Source organism: Protopterus annectens, chromosome 8.part0, assembly GCF_019279795.1.
Source record: "Protopterus annectens isolate FY-2018-M chromosome 8.part0, PAN1.0, whole genome shotgun sequence".
NCBI classification, from domain to species: Eukaryota; Metazoa; Chordata; order Ceratodontiformes; family Protopteridae; genus Protopterus; species Protopterus annectens.
In genome coordinates, this window is record NC_056741.1 from 1,671,255,176 (window position 1) to 1,671,280,457 (window position 25,282).

The 25,282-nt window shown below is 45.6% G+C and overlaps 1 protein-coding gene across 3 annotated transcripts in view; it reads left to right on the forward strand.

Moving 5' to 3' along the window:
- The window catches only part of CCDC15 (coiled-coil domain containing 15), a gene marked incomplete at its 5' end in the record, with an annotated part of 496,241 nt that overhangs the window by 51,403 nt on the left and 419,556 nt on the right, over positions 1-25,282 (forward strand). For all 3 annotated transcript variants that reach the window (XM_044081199.1, XM_044081200.1, XM_044081201.1), the window contains 1 exon segment: positions 6,805-6,924. In XM_044081199.1, the coding sequence (XP_043937134.1) occupies positions 6,805-6,924 (120 nt within the window).

Here is a 25,282-nt window from a genome sequence, read left to right on the forward strand (position 1 = left end):
TTGGCCCCAGCGCTTTCGGTGCCTAGACCTTTGGCGCCATCAGTGATCTCGGCTCCATCTACTCCTGTAACCTTTACTATATTGGTACCGAGGGGCTCCTCGGTTCAGACTACTGCGACTACTACATCTACACCGACTGTTCAGTCAGCGCAGAACTTGACCACATCAGCTCCGACATCTTACTCGGAACTGACGCCTCAGTTATTGGCACCAATTTTGTTGGCTCCAGCTTCAGTACCGGCAACCACTTCGGCACAGATCCTTTTGTCAGTGCAAACCATGACCTCGGCACGAAAGATTTCCTCGGTGCAGACACCCTTAGTCCATTCTCTCTCAGCACCGTTGTTCTCAGTGTGGACTGGTGAGGTGGGCACCGAGCCTGTTTCTTTTGTGGACAGACCTGTTTCTCCCTCAGTCTCCATGAGGTCCACTAGAAGCCTTTCCGAACACAACGTGTTACGTCCTGTGGATCAAGTGCTTCTGGCCAGAGGTATCCCGCCCCCCCAGGACCTATCCTTCCTTGGGAGGTGATCACCCATCGCCAAAGAACCCTTCTTATTCTCCTCCTTCATTGCCTTTGAAGTTCATTGATATAGCACAGTCTTCCCCCTCTACGGTTCCCTTTATGGATCTCACTAAGGAACTGCAGTTGCCTTTGTGGCAGGAAAGTTTTGTTACGACCCAGGATGAAGTTGTGACATGCGTAATTTGTTGTTTCACAGCCATCTGAGGACTCCGGGTCAGCAGGCTGAGCCACTTAGGGGAGGGGTGACCCCTGTCCAGGACACTTGCCCCTCTTCAGGTGGACCAGCCTTCCAACTGATGGAGAAGGTTCTGGCTTCTGCTGGTGATACTGTGCTATCTCCCCGCCCTCCTCTGGACCGCTGTGTTCACAAGTCACACCTAGCGGACACCGGGTGCAAGGGCCTCAGGACATATTCCCACAGGAAACCCCTTTTCCGTTGTCTTCCCCAGCTTCTCCCTCTGACGAAGTTCACTGGAAAAGTTTGTGTAAGAAGAAGCACATGGACTCCACAGAACAGTCCCTCACTGAAGACACAGACTTTGATGAGGGGGAAGGATCCCCTCGGTCACCCTCTGAGGTATCCTTTGGTGATATTCTTGAAATCCTTAAACAGAGAGGTGACTGGCAGCCCTCTAATCCGACCTCTGAGGAGTCTGTGTTCCTGCAAGCTTTTCACGCCCGGCCCCCTACCTCATGGGTTACTCCACCTGCCGATGAACTTGTCCGGCTCATCGTGCAGCATGTGTGAAAGCTCCTGACACCGTTGAGGCTATTCCCCGGGGGCCAGATAAGATTTTGTCCCCTCCTTCTATGGATCCACATTGGTCTAAAGGTCTTCCTGTGGATGCTCTGGTGATGGCGGTCGCAACCAAAAAGGATCTGGCGGAAGAAGAAAGCCAGTCTGTCCAACCACCCAACAGAGTCCTGGGCCCTGGACAGGATAGGGAAGCGCACCTTTGCATCAGCGACTTTTGCTATCAGGTCCCTAAATTATATGGCACACTTTACCAGGCTGAAAGGGATTTTTTTCCGAGCTGTCTGAAACCTTGGCTGGTGCCATGTCTGAGGTCCATGACAAAGTGGCCTCTCAGCTGGCCACCATTGAGTCGATATCTAACTCCTCCATGCGACTGATATCTCACGCATCAGAAGGAGCAGCTAGAGTGGCAGGTTCAGCTGTGGTCTTGAGAACGACAAGCCTGGATGCGCTTGTGCAATTTTGCAGAACCCTTTAAGGCTTCCTTTGTTAATGCTCCCATTGAAGCCTCTTCGTTGTTTGGACCCAATGTTAAAAGCACACTGGCCGGATGTGAACAGGATGGTAAGACCCTTTCTGCCGTATGTGTCCATTATTATTCACCTCAATGTGCTTTCTCCCTTCCGACTCTCTACAGCCCCCAGTGTGTTCACAAAGTTCATGGCAGTCATCACAGCTCACTTGCGACTACAAGGATTCCAGGTGTTTCCATACCTAGACGACTGGCTCATTTCTGCCCCCACCAGACATCTATTGGAAGAAGCCCTGGTATACTCTCTCCTCGCTGTACAAAGGCTAGGCATAACCGCAAACTGGCAAAAATCCAATCTCACCCCATCTTGGTCCACAGAATTCATAGAGGTCATCTTGGATACAAAAATTGCAGAGCATCCATTCCAGAGCACAGAATTCTAAGGATAAAGCAACAACTGATACAATCCTTTCAAGGGAGAAATCCACAGCTCACTCTGTCCTACAGCTGTTGGGTTCCATGGCAGCCTCCATCACCATTGTCCCCCTGGCCAGGATTCATATGAGGCTTCTACAATGGCTACTGCTCACCCAATGGTATCCTTTTCAGCATCCTCTATCAGCCAAGATTCGAGTGACCCACAGGTGCAAACAGGATTTAAATTGGTGGATGACCCACAACCCATCACAATGGTTTTGCTTCTTCTCTCCCCCCCCCCCCAGCAACCCAAGGCTACAGTGACCACGGACGCCTCCCTGATGGGGTGGGAGGGGGCTATGTCAGGGACAGACAGTCCAAGGCACTTGGTCCGAATTGGAGGCCCAACTGCAAATAAATGTTCTAGAGCTGAGGGCGGTGCTTCTGGCGTTGCAAGCATTCCATCCCCTGCTGCCGTCTGGGATGATTGTGATTCAATCTGACAACATGGCGGTGGTCTGGTACATCAACAAACAAGGTGGAACCGGATCTTACCCCCTTTGTCAAGAGGCCATGATGATATGACAATGGTGATGGCTACCAATTGTTTTCTTCTAGCAACATACATTTCTGGGAGTTCCAACGTGATAGCAGGCAGACTCAGCCGGTGCATTCTACAACCTCATGAGTGGTCCCTGAATCCCTTGATAGTGGCAGAGATCTTCCATCGCTGGGGCCATCCTTGCTGCGACCCCTTTGCATCCCCGACCAACTACTTTGCCCTGATTCTCCCTCTGGGACAGTCACCCAGGGACGCTCTAGTCCACGATTGGCCCTCAGGTCTTCTTTATGCATTCCCCAGTTTCTGAAAAAAGCCCATCGGTTGAAGAGCAAGGTGATCTTCATAGCACCATATTGGCCTCACCACATTTGGTTCCCCTTCCTTTGGCCTCACCTGCTAGATCAACCATGGATTCTCCATCCAACCCCAGAGTTGATCTCACATCCGCAGAACCTGATTCATCCCAGCTTGGACAGCCTGAAGCTCACAGCTTGGCTCCTCCAGTTCCCTTGATTGCCAGGCAGAACAATCTTTCTTTACCAGTACGGGACATTCTTATTGCATATCATAAGTCTCCCACTAGAATTAGTTATCTAAGCAAGTGGAAAATATTTGCCTGTTGGCTGAAAGAAAAACAAGTAGATCCCTTCTCAGCACCAGTGTCGATAATACTAGAGTGTCTGGCTGACCTATTTCAATCGGGTCTGTCAGCCTCTACCATTAGAGTTCATTTGGCTGCAATATCTAATTTCCATGAGGGTGTCCAAGACTCCTCTCTTATGTCACACAAATTATGCAAGACCTTCATAAAAGGTGTGAATCATTTGAAGCCCCCTTTTAGAGAACCTATTCAACCATGGGATCTGTCATTAGTTCTAAAAGCTCTGACAATGTCACCCTTCGAACCAGCTTCTTCTTGCGACCTCAGATATTTGTCATGGAAAACCTTGATTTTAGCCGCCATTACTTCTGCCAGACGTATCTCTGAGCTTCAAGCTTTATGCATCAAGAGTCCATACTTGATTTTTCCTAGAGATAGTGTCTTTGAGAAGTAATCCTTTTTTTCTGCCAAAAGTGAAATGTCTATTAATCAAAGCATTGAATTGCCAGTTTTCTTTCCCAGTCATTCAAACAGAGGAGAGTATTGCCTACATACCCTAGATGTTCACAGGCAAATCCACTTCTACTTGAACAGGACTAGGTCCTCTCGTAAATCTGACCAGTTATTTTTGGCCTATCTGGACCTAGATTAGGATCTACTGTTGTTAAGGTCACATTAGCTAGATGGTTGAAAGACTGTGTGACCTTCATCTATACACAACGTAATATCCCATTGCCTACTACCATGAAGGCTCATTCGACAAGGTCGGTGGCAACTTCTGCTGCCTTCCATGCCAGAGCTTCTTTACATGACATCTGTGCAGCTGCAACTTGGGCTACGCCTCATACCTTCATCAATCATTACAAATTGGATTTGGCCTCTGGGGGAAGAGCATCTTCTGGTTCTATGGTGCTCAGGAATGTCCTTCCATGAGAGCCTCCCAGGAATAGAGGTAGCTGGAGACTCTGTCCTATACATAAGGAATAAACGAGGATTAACAATATCAGATAAAGAAGGTATGTCTTACCATAATATTCCGTCTGTATTGTTGATCTTCGTTCATTCGTTATGACCCACCCTCTTTCCCCCTCCTGTGGCTTCTAGTGGATCTCACCATCTGGTTCTCTTAGGTCATTTGACCAGAGGTAGCCTCTACCTTCTTTTGACTTGCAAACTCAATCAGAGGTAACAGGGAGAGGGGAATTATGGGTAAGTGTTTAGCTCAAGAGTTTGTAGCTGACGCGAGCTTGGAAGATGGCCGGCTCGGTTCCGAGGTCGGAACCGATACCCATACGTAATGACTGAACAAGGATCAACAATACAGATAGAACATTATGGTAAGACATAACTTCTTTTTATTTCACATCTGCAACTTTCCTAGACCTATCTAAAGCATTCGACATGGTCTCTCATAAACAACTCATCACTGTCCTCAATACTCTATCCTTCTCTCAATCTGCCATAAACTGGTTCCAGAGCTACCTCACTGATCGCCATCAATCCATTTTTTGGCAAAAAGATATACCCCCCCAACTCCCTGTCTCAATAGGTTTTTCCTCAAGGATCCATCCTTGGATCCTTACTCTTCTCCATATTCACTAATAATCTAGCCTCTGCTACCCAACAGGCCACTCTCATACATTATGCAGGTGATTCCACCATCTTCTGCTCATCCCACTCCCTACTTGAACTTCAAAAGACCACCCAGGAAGCCTTTTCCGTAGTTGAAACTTGGCTTTCAGATGCACAATTAATACTTAACCCAAACAAAACAAAACTCATCTTCCAACCCACCAAACACCAAGCACCATTATCCCCCCCCCCAACTGACCACACGAAACAACTTGGAGTTGAAATTGACAATAACCTCAAGTTCGACATCCACATCTCATTAACAATAAAAAAGTACAGAAAAAACTAGGAGCTTTATACAGAAATAAGCAATTCTTCACCAAATCAGCCAAGATTTCAGTTGCAAATAGCCACCTTATCTCCACTCTGCTCTACGCCTCTCTAATCTTTACCAACCTATGCCAAAGTGAGTTAGGTAAACTTGAGTCTTGCTACAATAAAATAGCAAACTGCCGCAAACTACCATAGCCACCACTGCACCTCACTTACTGAACTAGGCTGGCTAGAACTCTCTCACCTCCTTCAATGGTACCAACTCTCACTTGCCCACAAACTACTAAATCATCCTCTAAAGGTCCTCACCCTCCAAAATCTACTCCAACCCTTCATACCACCAGACCACTGTGCTCCAGCTACAAAAATCAATTACAGGTAACTAGAACCAAGAACTCTGCTGGAGAAGTTCTCTTGTCCTGCTCCATAGCAAAATTATGGAATATCCTTCCTCACGCTATAACTTCTGTGTCATCACACACTAACTTCAAATCTGCACTAAAATCTCATCTAAAAGAGCACTGGGCATGCCTCTGTAACAAACCTCTCTAACATCACTACTCCAACCTCTCTGATCCCTTTCTCCCACCCTCTAAATACCTCAGATTGCAGTCAAATACTTTGCTTGTAAACCTATATCTCAGCTGTAGTCTTAACCACTGTTATTCAAGGGTAAACCTTGCTAGCTCAGCAATTAAAATACTTACTAGTCTTTATGGCACCAGTGATATAACTGTTGTAACATTAAATACTTAGTTCCATTTTTTTAACTAGAACTGTTTATTACTATTGTTAAACGAAACCTACCTATACTTCTTGTAACATGTAATTAATTGTTTTTTTTTTATTGTTGTTTTATTTTTTATTTGCTGTTTTTATTGTAGAGCTTTTCTCCCCGGGCCACCGCCGAAAAAGAATCTGTGTCCAGTCTGATTTTCCCGGTCAACAAATGTAAATAAATAAATAAAAATAAAATATTAAAAACATCTGCAATGATTATTATTTTTTAATTTTTATTTCAAGTGCATTGGTGATGATTTAGGCATGTCCATCAATATTTATATTTTTTTCTAAAAGAGAAATATTAGTACAACAGCAGGGAACACCTCCTTGTTTGGTATATCAGGATTCTTGAAACAGGATTTGTTGTTGCAAGATCTGCTCAGAATTTTGAAAGTGTTAGAAGAATGTAGTAAAGTTAAATAAACATTTCCTGCAATTGAATCAGAAGTGTGAACTACGCTTTAACAAGTAAGTAAATGTTTTACTAATGGAAAGCTGAGTTAAAAGTGTCTTGGCAAGACTTGAGAGAGAATACATGGTAGTATGATTTGATGTAAGCACTGTACATTTTAAGTACTGTGAGTAATGTGATGCAAACTCTGCATTTTAAGTACTGTGAGTAACGTGATGTAAACGTTCTGCATTTTAAGTACTGGGATTAATGTGATGTAAACATTCTGCTTTTTAAGTACTGTGAGTAATGTGATGTAAACACTGTGCATTTTACGTACTGTAAGTAATGATGGGTTACTGGATTCAGAACAATACTTCTGTTTGACAGGTCTGTGACAGACTGCTCAGAGAGCCCTACCCCGCCGGCTCCTGTCCAGGATTCACTACCAGTTACAGGCCGGCACTGGTGCTTCGACCTGGGATAGACCATGAGGAAAACAAAAAACAGGTACAATATCCCCAGTCATCTGTAATGAAAAAATAATGGATTCTGATGATTTGTATTTATTGGTGAACTTACTGCTCCTTGACCCATGTGAGCCATGGCACACACATGCCCACAGCTTGACTTTAGTGGCAAGCTCTGAACAAGGCTGTCAGATGGACAAGGCAGAGTTGGCATTATCGATGGCTGTGTTTTTGGGTGCCTCATGCTGGCAAGATAGGTATAATCATTACTTTTGTCAGAACATTTTGTAAATAAAACGACTTGCATCTAAAAGACAAACTGACTGAAAGTGTATTGTGTATAATCATATTTTCCTTGATACTTCATACTTGATCCTACTCTCACTCCATATCACAATGTCATCTGCAAACATCATAGTCCACGGGGACTCCTGTCTGATCTCGTCTGTCAAACTGTCCATCACCAGTGCAAATAAGAGAAGGCTCAGAGCTGATCCTTGATGTAATCCCACCTCCACCTTAAACGCATCTGTCACTCCCACTGCAGATCTCACCACTGTCACACTACTCTCGTACATATCCTGTACCACTCTTACATACTTCCCAGCCACTCCCGACTTCCTCATACAATACCACAGCTCCTCTCTAGGCACCCTGTCATATACTTTCTCTAAGTCCACAAAGACGCAATGCAACTCCTCTTGACCTTCTCTGTACTTCTCCATCAACACTCTCAGAGCAAACATCGCATCTGTAGTGCTCTTTCCTGGCATGAAACCATACTGCTGATCACTAATCATTACCTCCCTTCTTAACCTAGCTTCCACTACTCTTTCCCATAATTTCATGCAGTGACTGATCAGTTTTATCCCTATGCAGTTAGTACAGCTCTGCACATCACCCTTATTCTTAAAAATCGGTACCAAAACACTTTTTTTCCACTCCTCAGGCATCCTCTCACTTTCCAAGATTTCATTAAACAATCTGGTTAAAAATTCCACTGACATTTCTCCTAAAAGCCTCCAACCTTCCACAGGTATGTCATCTGGACCAACAGCCTTTCCATTCTTCATCCTCTTCATAGCTATCCTTACTTCCGCCTTGCTAATCCATTGCACTTCCTGATTCACTATACCCACATCATCCAGCCTTCTCTCTCTCTCTCTTAATTCATCAGCCCCTCAGAGTACTCCTTCCAGCTGTTCAACACATTCTCCTCGCTAGTGAGTACGTTTCCCTCATTATCCTTTATCACCCTTACCTGCTGCACATCTTTCCTAGCTCGGTCCCTTTGTTTAGCCAGTTGGTGCAGGTCCTTTTCTCCCTCCTTAGTGTCCAACCATTCATACAACTCTCTATACACCTTATCCTTAGCCTTTGCCACCTCTCTTTACCATGCACCTCATCTTCTTATACTCCTGTCTACTTTCTTCATCTCTCTGACAATCCCACTTCTTCTCCGCCAACCTCTTTCTCTGTATACTCTCCTGTACTTCCTCATTCCAGCACCAGGTCTCCTTGTCCTCCTTCCTCTGTCCAGATGTCACACTAAGCACCTTTCTAGCAGTCTCCCTTACTAGCTCTGCTGTAGTTACCCAGCTATTCGGTAACACTTCACTGCCACCCAGTGCCTGTCTTAACTCTTCTCTGAATTCCACCTCACGATCACCCTTTTTCAATTTCCACCATTTGATCCTTGGTGCTGCTCTCACACTCCTCCACCTCTTCTTGATCACAAATGTCATTCTACAGACCACCATTCTATGCTACCTAACTACACTTTTCCCCTTCACCACTTTACAGTCTCTAATCTCCTTCAAAGTGGCCCTCCTGCATAATATATAATCCACCTGCGTGCAACTCACTCCACTCTTGTATGTCGCCCTATGCCCCTCCCTCTATTAAAATATGTATTCACCACAATGTCATCCTACAAACCACCATCCTATGCTGCCTAACTACACTTTCTCCGGCCACCACTTTACAGTCTCCAATCTCCTTCCAACTGGCCCTACTACACAAGATATAATCCACCTGTGTGTATCTTCCTTCACTCTTGTATGTCACCCTATGCTCCTCCCTCTTGTTAAAATATGTATTCACCACAGCCATGTCCATCCTTTTTGCAAAATCCACTACCATCTGACCTTCTGCATTCCTTTTCTTAACACCATGCCTACCCATCACTTCCTCATCCCCTCTGTTCCCTTCACCAACATGCCCATTGAAATCTGGTCCGATCACCACCCTCTCACCCTTGGGTACAGTCATCACCACTTCATCCAACTCACTCCAAAATTTTTCTTTCTCAATCAACGCACACCCAACTTGCGGAGCATATGCACTAATAACATTCGTCATTATACCATCAATTTCCAGCTTCATAAACATCACTCTTGCTGACACTCTTTTCACCTCCAAATCACTCTTGGTATACTGTTCCTTCATGATAACCCCTACCCATTTCTCCTCCCATCCACACCATGATACCGGATCGGTCGAGGCCCGGGTTAACAACGACCGGCACCATTACTGTTAGCCGACAGGGTGCTGGCGGAAATTGGGCTACTGTTGGCCGAAGGAGGAGAAGAAGAGGGGGAAGGCATGCCCGAAGGCAGGAAGAGAGGAGAAAGGTTAGGAGTGTGGTAGTGAGTGTAGGAACTTTGAATGTTGGCAGCATGACTGGTATAGGGAGAGAGCTAGCTGATGTGCAGTACTCCACTAATTTCCTATAAAGTATGTTTGGAGTCTGCAACTGAATACTGCTTTTAGTGGAATCGATAGGTCATGTTTCATGCTATTAAGGAGGTATCCTGGGATATTATAAGGTCCTGTCAAAGTAGTATTTTTAGCCATGAAGAGTGCATTGAGAACTTGGTCCCTAGTGGTAATTGTGTGGGGCAATTGTTGCGGGTATTTCTTGAGAGATGTTTGGGAGAAAATGCAAGGTAAAACTTGAGCTGAAATTATTTGCCAGTAGATTTGCTATATCCTCCTACTCATTATAGGTGGCTCCATTTATGATTAGTTCTGCACAATTTTTTGTATTACCTTTGAGGTTTTGGACATAGCTGAAGAATATCTTGTGGTTGTCCTTAGTTTAAAAGGCTACTTTTACCCCAGATTTGGCTTTGGTTGACTTAATTAATCCCTGAATTGTCTGTTTGTTTAATTTGATGAGGGAGCTTTTCAGACAAATGAGTTCTGAGAGTAGTTCAGGAGAGTTACAATTGGCACTGAGTAGAGATGCCTCCTTTTCTGGGAATCCCCAGTCATCCTCTAAATCAAACAATTTTTCCTTCAGGTTCCCCAATACATGCTTTATTTGGGGAATCCTAGTGCCAGTGTCCTAAAGCCAGAGGGGAGAAGAATTCTGTTGCAGAACGTTTCTTGTACCAATGAAAGATTCTTAGTGGAGACCAGTTCTTGACTTATCCTTTCTCAACTTGTGTGTGAAAGCACCAAAGTTCAAGATGTTAACCCTACAAAAGTATGTTGCCTGTCATTCTGGTTTTAGGTTTCATGGTAATGCTAGGCTTAAAAAGATGCTTATCTCTTCGATTACCTCAAAGTTCAAAGCTTTTCCTCAAGATTATCTGTGGCTGGATCACGTTATCAGTTGCCTGCATTATCGTTTGAGTTATCTACAGCTGCATGGGTATTTTTTCGTACATTTCCTTATTTGGATGACTTTTCTGGGTAGAGTCTTTTTGTAGGTGTCGGGTATCCCTTTCATGTGTTACAAACCTCGACTTTCTGATCATCTTCATCAGCACCCCCCCCAACACCTTTTTTCCCATTTTCTATCTGACATCTGGGTGTCATATCAACTGTTGCCTTCTCTCTTGATTCGTTGCCACTCTCCTACCTTCAACAGTCATACCTGACTGTCGCAGGTCTTCTCTCATAAAGTTCATCCATATCTTTGCTACATCCCCTTATTTCCTCTTGGCATATTCCTGTCTGTCCCATATCTTCTTTACTAGATTGTCTTCTACTTTTCTACATGTGCCCAAACCCCTGTAATCTGTTCTTCTTCTGATTTCCTCCTTTTGCTACCTTTACAACTGTCTTATCTGTACTCAGTTTCATCTCATGTGCCTTCTGTTTTGCATTCCATTCCCTTATCCTTTGCTGAAGTTATCACTCGGAGTCTGCCTGTAATGCTACATCTTCTGCATATAACAATTTTGTTGATTTCCTCCCTCAGACCTGTTTGTTAATATAGTCCATCACCAGTATGAGCAGCACTGGGCTCAGAGCTGAACCGTGATGCACACCCATTCCCACCGAGAATCACTCTGGTTGTTTGAACACTGTTTGTACTTGAGTCATTGGGTCTTTGTACATAGCCTGCACTAGTTTTAACCAGTATTTATGGGAAATCAGCTTTCCTGGGACTTTTTTCATATGCTTTTTCCAAGTCTAAAAGTGCCCAATTGAACTCATTCCTCATCTCTAGAGTCTTCTCAACTGTCTGTCTCACTGCAAATGTCAGATCTGATATAAATCTTTATTCATTCCTTACTCTTAGGACTTTGGTTCCATTCTCGGAACCGACACGGCCGTTTCCAAGCTCGTGCCAGCCAAAAACTCAAAGCTAAGACCTACCCATAATGCCCCTCTCATAGTCTCTTCAGATCTTGTTTGCCGCGTTCTTCTTCAGACATGGCAAGCCTTCTCTCTCAAAGCTAAGTGTAGAGTTTTTGTGTAAATTCCTATCAGTACCTTATCTTTTAGTCAGTTTTTTGTTATTTTTCATCTTTCGTCTATAGACTACTCTACCTTGTTCTGTTCCCTAACCTCTACCTTTGGTAGTTCCTTTTATACCATCATTGGTACTGTCCATCTCTCCTACCTTAGGTAGGCCCTCTTTCCTACCACTTGTGGTATTTCTAAGTACCATGGTTGGTACTCTTCTTTTCTTTCTATCTGTATTAAAAAAAAACAAAAAAAAACATTAACTTCGCTGCTGTTGTTTTTGTTGACTGTTTTACCTTGTCGCTGGACTAGTGTGGAGTTTGTCACTATGTCTGAAAAAGCTAAATTGGGTTTTAAGCAGTCTGATAAATGTGGGTGTAAGATGCCCAACTCAGACAGTCACGCTTGGTGCATTTATTGTTTGGGCTTTGACCATGTTAATGCTTCGTGTGATATCTGTTCCAGCTTCAGCAATCGTACTTTGGCTAAGCATAAAAACAAGTTGATATTAAAGGGATGATGATAAGATCCTTTTTCGGAGGCTCTCTGGGACGGAGGTATCACCACCTCTTAAGACTAAGAAACACAAAGAAGAAACGGAGTCACTCAGTTTCTACATCTCCGTCCGTTTCGGAACTGAGTCGACACCGAGCTTCTCTGGTGCCTTCGGTGCAGACAACCTTGGCACCAGGCTCTGTCTTCCCCCTCGGTGCCACCTCTAATTGCTTTGGCACCATTCCCCTCAGTGCCGTCCTTGGTCTTGACACCGGCTTTAACTACCGTACCTACATCGGCACCATCCCCGGCCACTGGGCAGATAGCTTACACGGCTCCACAGACTATGACCCCATCTGTTCCAAAAGTTGAACACCTTCCCAGAACCAGATATTCTCCAACTTGCGACCCTTTTTCGGGGCATCCATTTAGCCCCTTTCTTGAAAGACCTGATTTTCTTTCAGCAACCTCCTACAGATCCACCAGGAGCCTTTCAGAACAAGATGTAGTGAGGGTTGTGGACCAGCTTCTGGCAGCTAGAGGACTGCCCACCCCAGCTAGGTCTTCTGTCCCCTTTGGAATGGAATCTTTCAAGGCATACTCACCAGTATATCCTCCGGCCTCTTCCCAGGCCCCGGAGACGTCGGCATCAATGACCACCCCGGTGCATACTGTCTGCTTTGACTGCAGACGTTTCCCTGTCGACACAGATTACTCTTGGCTCAACGGCTCCATTGGATCTGGTGCACACTCAGAGCAGTGATTGGGCTGTCGGCACCATGGTTCCTAGTTCGGCGCCTATTTTTACGCTGGCACAGTCTATGGCCATGGCTCCACCGACAGCTACCAGTCCTCTCAGAGCTCCTCACCTGGAGCCAATCTCCTCAGGGAGGGATGTGACCCCGGTTCTGATGTCTTTCTTGGTTCAGGGCTCCCATCCCTCCTCGAGCGGGCCTGCCTTCCAGGTGATGGAGAGGGTCCTTGCCTCAACAGGCTCGCAATCAGCACCAATGGCATCAACACCAGAACCCCCCTCTAATATGCAGCTGCCCCAACCCCCCCGAGCACGGGAGCCGCAAGACCTGCCCTTGAAGGGAACCCTTTCTCCGAAGTCCTCCTTAGAAGATCCCACTGGGGAGCCACCCCGGAAGAAATGGTGCAAGAGGAGCCACCTTGATTCCCCTGAGGAATCTATCACTGAGGACACCGATTGCGATGAGGGAGAAGGGTCCCCACGCAGTCTCCCCTGGAAGACGTCTCATTTGGAGACATTCTTGAGATCCTCAAGCAGAGAGGAGACTGAAAGTCTTCTAACCCTTCGGAGGAGTCTGTGTTCTTGCAGGCTTTCCGTGGTCGGCCATCTACTTCCTGGGTGACTCCACCTGCAGATGAGCTTGTAAAACTGATTGTACAGCATGCCTGGAAGGCCCCAGACAATGCAGAACCAGTCCCCCGGAGGCCAGACAAAATTCTGTCTACCCCAGAAGACCAGCCAAATTGGTCCAAACAGTTGGCAGTTGATTCCAAGGTCATGGCGGTGGCCACCAAGAGGGAACTGGCAGAAGATAGTTCCACTGTTCAGAGTCTCGGGCTATGGGACAGGCTGGGGAAGCGGACCTATGCTTCAGCGACCTTTGTCATTCGATCGCTGAACTATCTGGCACATTTCATTCGCCTCCAAAGAGACCTAATTTTAGAAATGTCTACCTCATTGGTGGGGGTACTGCCTGATGAGGTGCATGACAATGTTGCCTTGCAGTTGGCTACCCTGGAATCTATCTCGAACTCCTCTATGTGCTTGATATCTCACACCTCCGAGGGGGCAGCTCGAGCAGCCACATCAGATGCCGTCATGAGACGGCTTGCTTGGATGCGTTTGTGTGATTTCGCAGGCCCCTTTAAATCTTCCTTCATCAATGCGCCTGTTGATGTATCTTCCCTTTTTGGTCCCACAGTAAGAGACACTGTCACGAAGTGAGAAAGATGGAAAGACCTTGTCTGCTGTGGGCATACGTTTTTCCACCCCCCCAGACATCCTATTCCAGGAACCAGAGGGGAGGAAAATTGTGGTTCAAGAAGTCCCAAGTATCTTTTCGTGACACTCGTGGTAAGCAATCCCCCTGGGGCAGAGGGGGCAACTCATCTGGAAGACTCCCCTTTTGGGGGAGAGGGGGTCCGTGCAGCCAGGGTGCTAGAGATTCCTTCTCTAGCTGACCCTACCAGCGCTCCTGAACAGCGGCCTGATTGCTTTCCTTTGGAAGCAGTAGGGGGTCATTTTTCCCTGCACCTACAAGCCTGGCAACTTATCACTACCGATGCCTGAGTGCAGAAAATAACATCCAGAGGCTACAATATTCCATTCGATCTTACTCCCAGACAAGTTAAATGAATCCCCGATGTTCCACCCAGTCAAAGGGAGGTAGCAGCCTTAGAAATTGAAAAGATACTAAGAAAGAGTCATCCAGCCAGTCCCACCAGACCAGAGAGAATCTTGATTTTACTCTAGGTTCTTTTTAGTGCCGACAAAGACAGGGGACTGGAGACCAGTCCTGGATCTCAGCTTACATAAAATCTCAAAAATTCTGGATGGTCACAGTACAGTCCATCCTCCCCTTTCTAGGGAAGGACACCTGGATGTGCTCTGTAGAGCTCCAGGATGCATATTACCACAAAACGATGGACAAGCACTCCTGGAGATTTCTCCGCTTCCGGCTGGGAGCCAGTCACTACCAGTTCAGGGTACTGCCATTCGGTCTCTCGACCCCCCCCCCCCAGAGTATTCACCAAATGTATGGCAGTTGTAGTAGCTCATCTTCGACTATAAGGATTACAGGTGTTTCCGTATCTGGACGATTGGCTCCTTACCGCCACGACCAGAAATCTTCTCATCCACAGCATCTCTTACACTCAAGGCCTTGTTCTTCGCTTAGGGATTACGATCAACAAGGAAAAATCTCAAATGTCACACTGGAATTTATTGAAGCGATCTTGGACACGACAACCTGCCAAGTTTCCCTTCCTCCTCACAGGCTCTTAAAACATAAGAAGCCAAATTCAAGTCCTCCTTCAACAGACTTTTGTACTAGCACGCCTTGTACTACAATTACTGGGATCTATGGCAGCAACCATTACCTTAGTTCCACTGGTAAGGTTGCACATGAGACTAGTACAGTGGCTCCTTTCTTCATAATAGTCTATCTTAACCCATCCTCACAACCATTTCATACTCCTTACAAATCTTTGCAAGAAAAAAATGCTTTGGTGGACGAAGCAAGAATCAAATCTTTGGTCTCGACCGTTCTGCCTTCTCCAGCACAGGGCCATGTGAGACGCTTCCCTGCTAGGGGACATTTCCAGGGAAAGACGGTTCAAGGCACCTGGTCCCTCATGGAGGCCAATTTGCACATAAATGTCCTGGAATTGAGGGCAGTTCTGTTAGCGTTGCAACCATTCCATACATCCCTCCCTTCCGGGACCACCACAATTCAGTCGGACAACATGTCAGTCGTCTGGTATATAAACAAACAAGGCAGAACCAGGTTTTACCCCCTGTGTTGGGAAACCATGAGAATTTGGCACTGGGCAATAGCTTTCAACCGGTATCTTATAGCAATGCACATTCCCAGGAGTTCACCCTTATTGCAGACAATCTGAGCAGGAACATCCTGATGCCTCATGAGTGGTCCATCAGTCCTATAATAGCGGTTCAGATCTTCCGCCATTGGGGCAGGCCTTGCTTCCCCTCTAAACAACAAATGCAGAAGCTACTTTGCCCTGATACCCCCTCAGGGGGAGTCACTGAGGGATGCTCTGACGCATGCCTGTCCCTCGTTCCCCCTCATCCCAAAATTACTCCAGAAAGCTCAAAGGTTGAGAGGCAAAGTGATCTTCATTGCCCCTTATTGGCCCAGTCAAGTCTGGTTCCCTTTCCTATGGCCTCATATGATTCACAGCCCGTGGATCCTGGATCAATCCCAAGGTCTGCCATCTCACCCTCAGGGACTGATTCACCCCAGTCTTCACAGCCTCAAGCTCACAGCTTGGTTTCTCCACTTCTGATGATTGCCAGGCTACCTGATATTTCATCTCCTGTCTGTGAGATTCTTCTGGCTTCACACAAACCTTCCACCAGAAAAATTTATTCTAGTAAGTGGGCTAGGTTCTCTACATGGGCCAAAGATCATGACTTAGACCCTTTCTCTATGTTTATTCAGAAGATCCTGCAATACCTGACTTTCCTTCTCGATGCAGGATCTTCAGCATCGACAATTGCTGTACATTTAGCAGCTATTGCAAATTTTCACAATGGATTTGATAATTCTTATGTTATTGTCATCACAATGAACAAAACATGGTGGAGAGAGAGGTTCCTGACACAGAGACTCCCCATACATGTCAAGCAGAGCGCCTCCTTGGCCCTCTTCCAAAGGAACCTTGACGATTGGATGGGAGATAGAAAATTCACCCCAGGGAGCATGTCGGTTGCCCAGCTAGACAGGGATCTAGGGAAGTAAATATTGTGGGAAGAAATATTCAGGAAATTGTTATGGCTAGGCTTGTATAGGCCTTAGGACCGATAGCCTATGAACCTATGTCAGACCGTCTGTGCAAAACCTTCTTTAAAGGAGTGTTACATGTTAAACTTCCTGTCAAGCCCCCATAGAGCCTTGGGACTTGACTTTGGTGCTTCAGTTGTTAACAAGACCTCCTTTCGAACCTTCTGATTCATGTGATATAAATTTGTCTTGGAAGACTCTACTTCTAGTAGCCCTTACCTCAGTGAGAAAAGTATCTGAGTTGCAGGCCTTGAGCGTCAAGAGACCTTACTGGATTTTCCACAGGGTATGAGTGTCCCTACAATGTTCTTCGTGTTTCACTGTTGCAGTCATTACATTTGGGTAATCTGCTGGCAGGTTGCCCTCAGTTGGCCTGAATTCCAAAGTCTTGGGTCCTGCGTCGGTTGTTGTCTCTTCTTCCATGACGGCAGGTCGTCAGGAGTATAAAACATGCAGCCAACGCCATTTTCTTTAGTCTTTCTTGCCGCGAGGTGCCCAAAGCAGAAGCATTTTGCAAGTGCCGGTCGGCCGACTACTGAAATATTCGAGTTTGAGTTTCAGAACCGAAGTCTAAGTACCCCGTTGGGGAAACATTTTTCTTGCTTTTTACCGATGTCGGAAAAAATTAATAATTGTATTACTTGTGGGAAGTAAATACCTCATAAGGACTTCCATTTATACTGTATTCCTTGCCTAGGCCCTGATCACAACGTTGCCTGGCTGTCGGTTTTGTGCTAGATTTAACCAACACACTATTAAGCGTCGGTATATTTTTGCATCAAAGTATTTTGGAAACAGATTTAACTACCCAGAAATGTCATTGGATAGCAGTCCAACTACCGGAGTACATAAAAAACGCATAGAAAAGGACAGAGAAAGGCAGTCGAGATCCAAAACCGACGACGAAGCTTCTCCTACGCCAGTCGCCGGTTCGCCGGTACTCAGTGAGATGCTTTTGCAGCCCCTGATACCCGCTACCTTCGAGTCACAGGCTTCTACCGACACCCATGTGGAGTCCGGCATGCCGCAAGATACTCTAGGTATTGGACCGACGGATGTATCTCCCTTGGATGGGTCCAGAGCCACTGAGCAGGCACCGGCTTCTGATGGTGTATTCAGACCTCAACATTTCTATATCAAACCGATGACCGCTGCAAAACCAAAGTCAAAAGCAACTTCTAAAACTAAAAAAATGACACATGAGCCACGTGCACAGGCATCTATGCCTAAAAAACGGATGATCAAAATGGCTGAAGACCTTATTACCTTGATCAGGAGTACCCATCCCCCTCCAGATAAGAGGCCTAGGCAAGGCACTGATTATGAATCTTCAGATCAGGTTTCTATTTCTTCTGATTCCTCTTCTGATCAGGAATTTATACCTTCCTATGAGGATTCTGATGCTGAGGAGTCTATTCCATCTGCATCTCCTCCTGAGGATTATTAATTTGGAGAAACCTTGCATACTTTGAGGGAGCATTTTCAATGGGAGAGAGTTAAGACTTCTCAGAATCAAAAAAGAGGCTCAGGGGTTTCCTTCTTCTCCCTCAGCACAGTCCTTTAGCCATTTCCCCTGTCTTAGACATTGTGGATGATGTGTTTTCGGAGTCAAGCTTGACCCCTGACTCCTTACCTCCGGCTCCCAGTAAGCCTGACAGATATTACGGGGTCCCTGACTCTCAGAAATTTTTATTTAGAAACCCTGTTGTGGATCCTGAAACTATTTCACAGGGTCCAAAGGGAGTTAAGGCCTCAACAGCAAAAAAATCCTACCCCCTCTGACAGAGATTCAAGGGCACTGGACAGATGGGGAAAAAAGGTTTATACATCTGCAACCTTGGCAATCAGGGCCTTAAACTGTCAATTTCATATGCTTAAGTACCGGCAACATGTTATGGGATTGCTGAAACAGAAAATTATGTTGATTTCAGAATGTGCAGAAAATAAAGAATTGCAGGAATTATTGCATGCAGCTGAACAAGTTGGAAAGCATACTTTGCAATGTTGTTTTGATTCCTTAGAGGCCTCCTGCAGGGCCGCAGTTACTGGATCTGTGATTAGGAGGCATGCCTGGTTAAAGGAACAAAATTTGCCTGATCATGTTAAAGCTAAATTGCTAGATGCACCTTTACAGCATGATTTTCTGTTTGGTATTAAGGCAGAAGAGGTTTTAAAGAAAATGGAAGACAAAGCTAAGTTTATGCAAACTTGTTAGACTGGCAGCCACCAAGATTCAGTAGACACTGACCTACAAGAAATTGGTCCTTTCCTGTGTCAGACAGAGCTCAAAGGGACAAATCCAGATGCCCTAAGAGTTCCAGATACCAGGTGCAAGATTCATACAGGTCAAAGCAATGGGCACTTCCACCTCCAAATCTGGAGGAGGTAATGCACAAACCTACGGAAAGCAATTCCAATGACTTCCCTCTGCCTACATCAAGCACTTATCTTTTGGCAGCACCCATAGGGGGAAAATTAGCATTTTTTGCTCAAAATTGGCAGTTAATAACCCAGGACAAGTGGGTACTAAACATCGTATCACAGGGATACAGATTCCATTTCCACACTCTGCCAATGGCAAATGGTTGGCCAGATCTGCCAAAAAAATCAATGGGCAGAGGTACAGAAACAGGTTATGTCCCTCATGGATATGGGGGCCATTCAGACAGTACCAGAACAGGAAAAAGGACAAGGTTTTTACTCAAGACTGTTCTTGGTACCCAGAAAGGACAAGGCCTGGCGGCCAGTACTGGATTTATCGATTTTGAACACATACCTGGACATTCCAAAATTCAAAATGCTGACTTGGGAGCAGCTTCTGCCCATGCTGGACAAGAATGCTTGGCTGGTGACTTTAGACCTAAAAGAGGCATACCTGCATGTCCCATTAAGACAATTGTGCAGAAGATACCTCAAATTCAAGGCTGGCTTAATGCATTACCAATTCTCTGCACTGCCCTTTGGCTTATCTACTGCACCCAGGGTCTTTACAAAGTGCCTGGCACCAGTAATTGCATTTTGCAGACAAAGAAGTATACAAATATATCCTTACTTAGATGACTGTCTCATTCAAACAGAGAACAAGGACAGTCTTCTTCGACACCTGGCGTTTGTGAAAAGGCTTCTAACATGCCTAGGGTACACAGTAAATGAAAAGAAATCACAAGTGGTACCCTCTCAAAAGATCACATTCCTGGGTGCAAGCTTGAATGCAACTGCCCAGATGGATTACCTCACGCCAGACAAGCAAAGGCAACTGACTACTTACTTCAAACTGATGGCAACAAAAACCCAGTCTTCTGCAAGACACATTCTGCAGGCCCTGGGCTTCATGGTATCCTGCATTCTACTGATTCCATATGCAAGACTGCATATGAGGAAACTTCAGTGGTACCTAAAAAGTTTATGGAGTCAACATTCTCACAGTCTGGAAACAATGATAACTCTCATTCCCTGCCTGCAACAGAAGTTTCTATGGTGGGCAAAGGCATGTCACCAAAACATGGGACGGCCCTTCACTCTACCCCCTGCCAGCCAAACCTCAACAACAGACGCATCAGATTATGCCTGGAGGGCCCACATGGCAGGAAGATGCATTCAGGGCATATGGGCAACAAAACAAATGCATCTACATATCAACCAGAAAGAGATGCTAGCTGTTCAAAATGCCCTAACAGCCTTCAAGGACTTACTTCATCCAGGACAACTACTGATAAAGACGGACAACACCACAGTCATGTGGTATATAAACAAGCAAGGGGGCACACACTCATACCCTCTTTGCAGATTAGCCATGGCACTGTGGAACACAGCTTTGACCTACCAAATACATTTTCAAGCTCAGTTCCTGCCAGGAAAACAAAACACTCTGTCAGACAATTTAAGCAGAATCCTTATGGATCCTCATGAGTGGATCCACAAGTCTTCAGCATGATAACAGAGAAATGGGGGAGCCCAAACATAGATCAATTTGCCTCAACTCAAAATTACCAATTGAAAAGATTCTGCACAAGGACTTATGACAGACAAGCATGGAAAGTGGACGCCCTATCCTTTAGTTGAAAAAACCTATCAGTTTATGCCTTTCCTCCTCTGCCTCTTCTCCCCAAGGTCCTCCTAAAAGTCAGACAAGAGTAACCAAAGATGATACTAATTGCCCCGGACTGTCCCCGCCAATACTGGTACCCAATCCTAAGGAACTTGTCTCAATACCCAGCTTGGACCTTGCCTCAAAGACCACAACTACTGTCCCAGCAAAACAATCAGATCCTGCACAATCAACTACAGACCCTGAAGCTGGCAGCATGGCTGATCATGTACTCATACAAGCAACACCTCTCAGTAAAGCTGTGATGGATGTCATTTTGGAGGCTAGAAGGCCTAGTACTAGAAAATCTTATGCTGACAAATGGAAGAGATTCTGTGCTTGCAATCAAGCACAAGGAACTGATGCAGCAGAACCAAATATTCCTCAGATATTGCAAAACTTAACTGAGATGCTTGACAAAGGCCTGTCTTTCTCCTCAATTAAAATCCACGCCTGTGCCATTTCGGCTTATTACAGTACAGAGCCAGCAATCTTTTCTCATCCTTTACTAAAGCGGTATCTTAGAGGAGCCAAATATTTAAGGCCCCCTAGAAGATCACCATTGCCTGCACGGGACCTCAATTATGTGTTGGAAAAGCTCACCCTGCCTCCATTTGAACCAGCTGCTACCTCTGATATAAAGTTCTTATCATGGAAAACAGCTCTGCTACTAGTGATTACTTCAGCAAGAAGAGTTTCAGAGCTACAGGCTTTCATGGCTGTACAGCCTTTTATCATATTTTACCCAGACAGGGTGTCTGAGGACAAAGCCTACTTTTATGCCTAAGGTGGTTTCCAGTGTGGCTCTTAACCAAACAATTCATTTGCCAACCTTTTATCCAAATCCGCAGAACAAGGGGGAGCGAATTCTGCATTACTTGGACATACACAGACAGCTATGATTCTACTTTAGCAGGACTAAAGCTCTAAGAGAAAGTGAGCAATTACTAGTGACATATGCTGCAGGATCAGAAGGCAAGGCTATTTCAAAGCAGACAATTTTAAAGTGGATAAGCCAGTGCAGCCGTTTCTACTATTTACACCATGGTAAACCTATGCCCAAGGGCATTAGGTCTCATTCCACCAGAGCTGCAGCTACTTCAGCAGCCTTTCTCAGGGGAGTACCAACCAAAGACATTCTAGAGGCTGCTACTTGGAGTTCTGTTCACACCTTTACAAAGCATTATCATTTGCCTCTCTACTCCAAATCCAGGGCAGGCTTTGCCACTGCAGTTCTTCAGGGCCTGATAGCTGCTCCTAATGCTGTTTAGCTCCAGCCTCCCAACCATAGCTTTGGGATTATACCCAAATGTAATGACTGCAACAGTGAAATACGAAGAACAGAGTACAGTTGTGTACACTTACCATAAATGTAGATGTTCAAGTGTATTCACTGCTGCAGTCCAGGTTACCCTCCCGACCCCCCTGTCATTCTGTAGTTTATCTTTCCTTCTCTATCTTCTACAACCTATGTGGTGTATTTGCTTGTAGATGAAGGTAAAGTTTATATTGATGCTTATATATATATATTATATATATATATATATATATATATATATATATATATATATATATATTTTTTTTTTTTTTGCTACCTTTTATCGGGGGCAAGAAAAACTAAAGAAAATGGCGTCTGCTGCATATTTTATACCCCTGACGACCTGACGTCATGGAAGAAGAGACAGCAACCGACGCAGGACCCAAGACTTTGGAATTCAGGCCGACTGAGGGCAACCTGCCAGCAGATTACCAAAATGTAATGACTGCAACAGTGAATACACTCGAACATGTACATTTATGGTAAGTGTACACAACTGTACTTTCTGACCCATCCTTTTTGCCCAAGGTCATTTCTGGGTTTTCAATTTACCAATCTATTGACCTGCCGGTTTTCTTCCTTCAACATTCAAATAGAGGGGGAATATCTTTTACATACCCTTGATGTGCATAGGCAACTTCGTGACACTGAGGAAACTCTGAGCTATAATATATAACATTAAGTATCCTGTTTTTTGTTTATTTTGTTCTTTATTTCTTTGTTATTTATAGCACTTTGTGTACTGTGTATTTTTCTAGCTAGTTTCACTGTGTGTGAGATATTAACTGGAAATTGTCCACTTTTATTAAGCATCTGTTGGGTTGTTTGTTTCTGATAACTTGTTGCAGTTAAACTCTTTTTTCTAGAGGCTACTTTAGCTGTTTAAAACTTTCATTTAAAGGCTCACTGCTGCTTTTAAGCTGTAAGAAACATTTCTGCAGTTTGTTTCCCACCCTCCCTCCGTGTTGGTATAGTGTTTTTATAGTTGGTGGCTTTGCAGTTGCCCGCCCCTAGTGTAAATTTGAACTGGGACCCTCCTCCCAGTCTAGTGTCATTACCTCATTCTACCCAGTACAGGAAGAACATTTGAGAAGGCCAATCAGCTTAGTTTCTGCTACTCCTTTATCTCTTTCCTTTCTCTCTTTCCACTTAAAAATTTTTTAATGTTAAGTTGTCTATCTCACCTTCATTCTTGCTGGATGGGTTCGGAGCCGATCCTCGGCTCTGACTCGGCCACTCTAAAAGCTCGAGAGCTAGTTCCACCGGCTCGAGGCTCCCCTATATCCCACAATGCTAGGTGGTAACTCCTCAGATCTCGTTTGCCGCTACGCGATCGAGGTGCTTTTTCAACCGGCTCGCCAGGTTAGTTGAAATATTTAGTTGTATCACTAGATAGACCCCTTTTAAGTTAGTGTTTTCTTCATAGTTTTAAAAGTTAAATAGTTTACTCCCCTTTATAGTTAGTTTTTCCCCAGTTTCGTCCTAAATTTCCTAATTTTATTCCCTTGGGCTTTAGGCCCAGTCCCTCCCTTCCTTAGTAGTTGGAGTGACTGTGTTTTGTAGGGATTTAATTTATAAGTTAATTACTAATTTTTAATTTTAAAATTTTACAAGTGTAATCGGTGTGTGTGTGTGTTTGTGGTTGCACTTGGACTTTTCCTTGGACATGTCCAAAGAATCGAAGGTCTCAGGCTTCAAGAAGTGTGACTCGTGCTGTCAGAAGATGTCTCTGACGGATGGTCACACTTCTTGTGTATACTGCCTGGGGCCTTTGCACCTGCAGGACTCATGTGCTGTTTGCCATGGCTTCAGCCCTAGAGTCCTGCAGGAGCGAAAAAATAAACTTATACTAAGGGGCTTATCGAAGCCTGAGGGTCCCTCAACTCAATCCTTGGGGTAACCCTCTAAGCCTTCCAGACCTTCGGCTCCAGTATCTGAGCCGTCTTCTGGGGGTCCTAAGGCTGTTTGAACATCGGCTCTGGCCGGAGCCGATGAATCTCGAACACATGCCCCTACTATTTCCTCGGCTCCGGCCGGAGCCGAGGAAGACATAACTGAGACGGCTCCGATCAAGTTGTCGGAACCGACATCTAGAAAAAGGTACCGATCTCCATCTATCGGCTTCGTTCATTTGGCTCCAGCATCACCTTTGCTGTCTGAACGGAGCCATAGATCTCACTCCTCTAGGTCTTCCAGACTATCGGATCATGACCTTCAGAGAGTAGTGAGTCGACTTCTGAAGTCCGCGGCACTAGCCCAGATGCTTCAAAGTCCGACTCAACAGTCGAGGACTATTCCCATTACTCAAAATGTTCCTCCTCTGACTCTTTTGAGTTCGGAGCCGGGGCGACTCGGACCCGAGACTGTGGTGGCGTCGGAACTGATACCTTAGTCTTTGGTGCCGTCGTCTGCTCCGATGTCTTCCTTGGAAGAATCTCGGCGTCGGACTTCCCTTGTCGGCTCCGAGGGGGCAAGTGGCATCGGACCCTTGTCCGACCCTGCTCTCCCTCTCGGTGCTTCGGCGCTGGTGAGTTCGGCTCCGACATCGGCCTCGGAGCCATCACTGTCGGTGCCGGGGGAGGTTTTCAGCTTTTCGGAGTGGAGACCTCCGGCTCTGCCTGACAGGGGTGCCTTCGAGGTCATGAGGAGCGTGTTAGAACCAGGTTCAACTCCACAGTCGGCTCCTTCTGCTCCTCCCTCCACGGTGCCTCCAGTGATTTCTGCTCACTCTCTCATCCCCGACCGTAGAGAGCCAGCTCCTCAAATTTCCCCAGTGGGATTTCCTCCTCTTCGAGGCCTCCTGACCGTAGGAGAGCCCCTAGGAAGAGGCAGCGCAAGAGGAAGCACATTGATTTCCCTGAGTCTGTCACCTCTGACACTGATTTAGAGGATTCTGAAGGTTCCCTCGTTCCCTCTGAAGATGTCTCCTTTGCAGACATCCTCGAAATCTTAAAACAGAGGGGAATTGGCCAGCCCTCAACCCTTCAGAGGATGAATCAGTGTATCTTGAGGCGTTTGGCTCTCGCCCTTCCACCTCCTGGGTGTCCCTCCCTTTGACCCCTTATGCAAGTGGTGGCAAAGAAGGCCTGGGCGGCTCCTGATTCAGTGGAACCCACCCCAGGAGACCATCAAAATTCATCACTGCCCCTAAGGACAAAGAATTTTTAACCAAGGCGTCTCTGTTGATGCTATGGTGGTGGCTGCGGCCACCAAGAAGGAGTTAGCTGATCCTTCGTGCCTG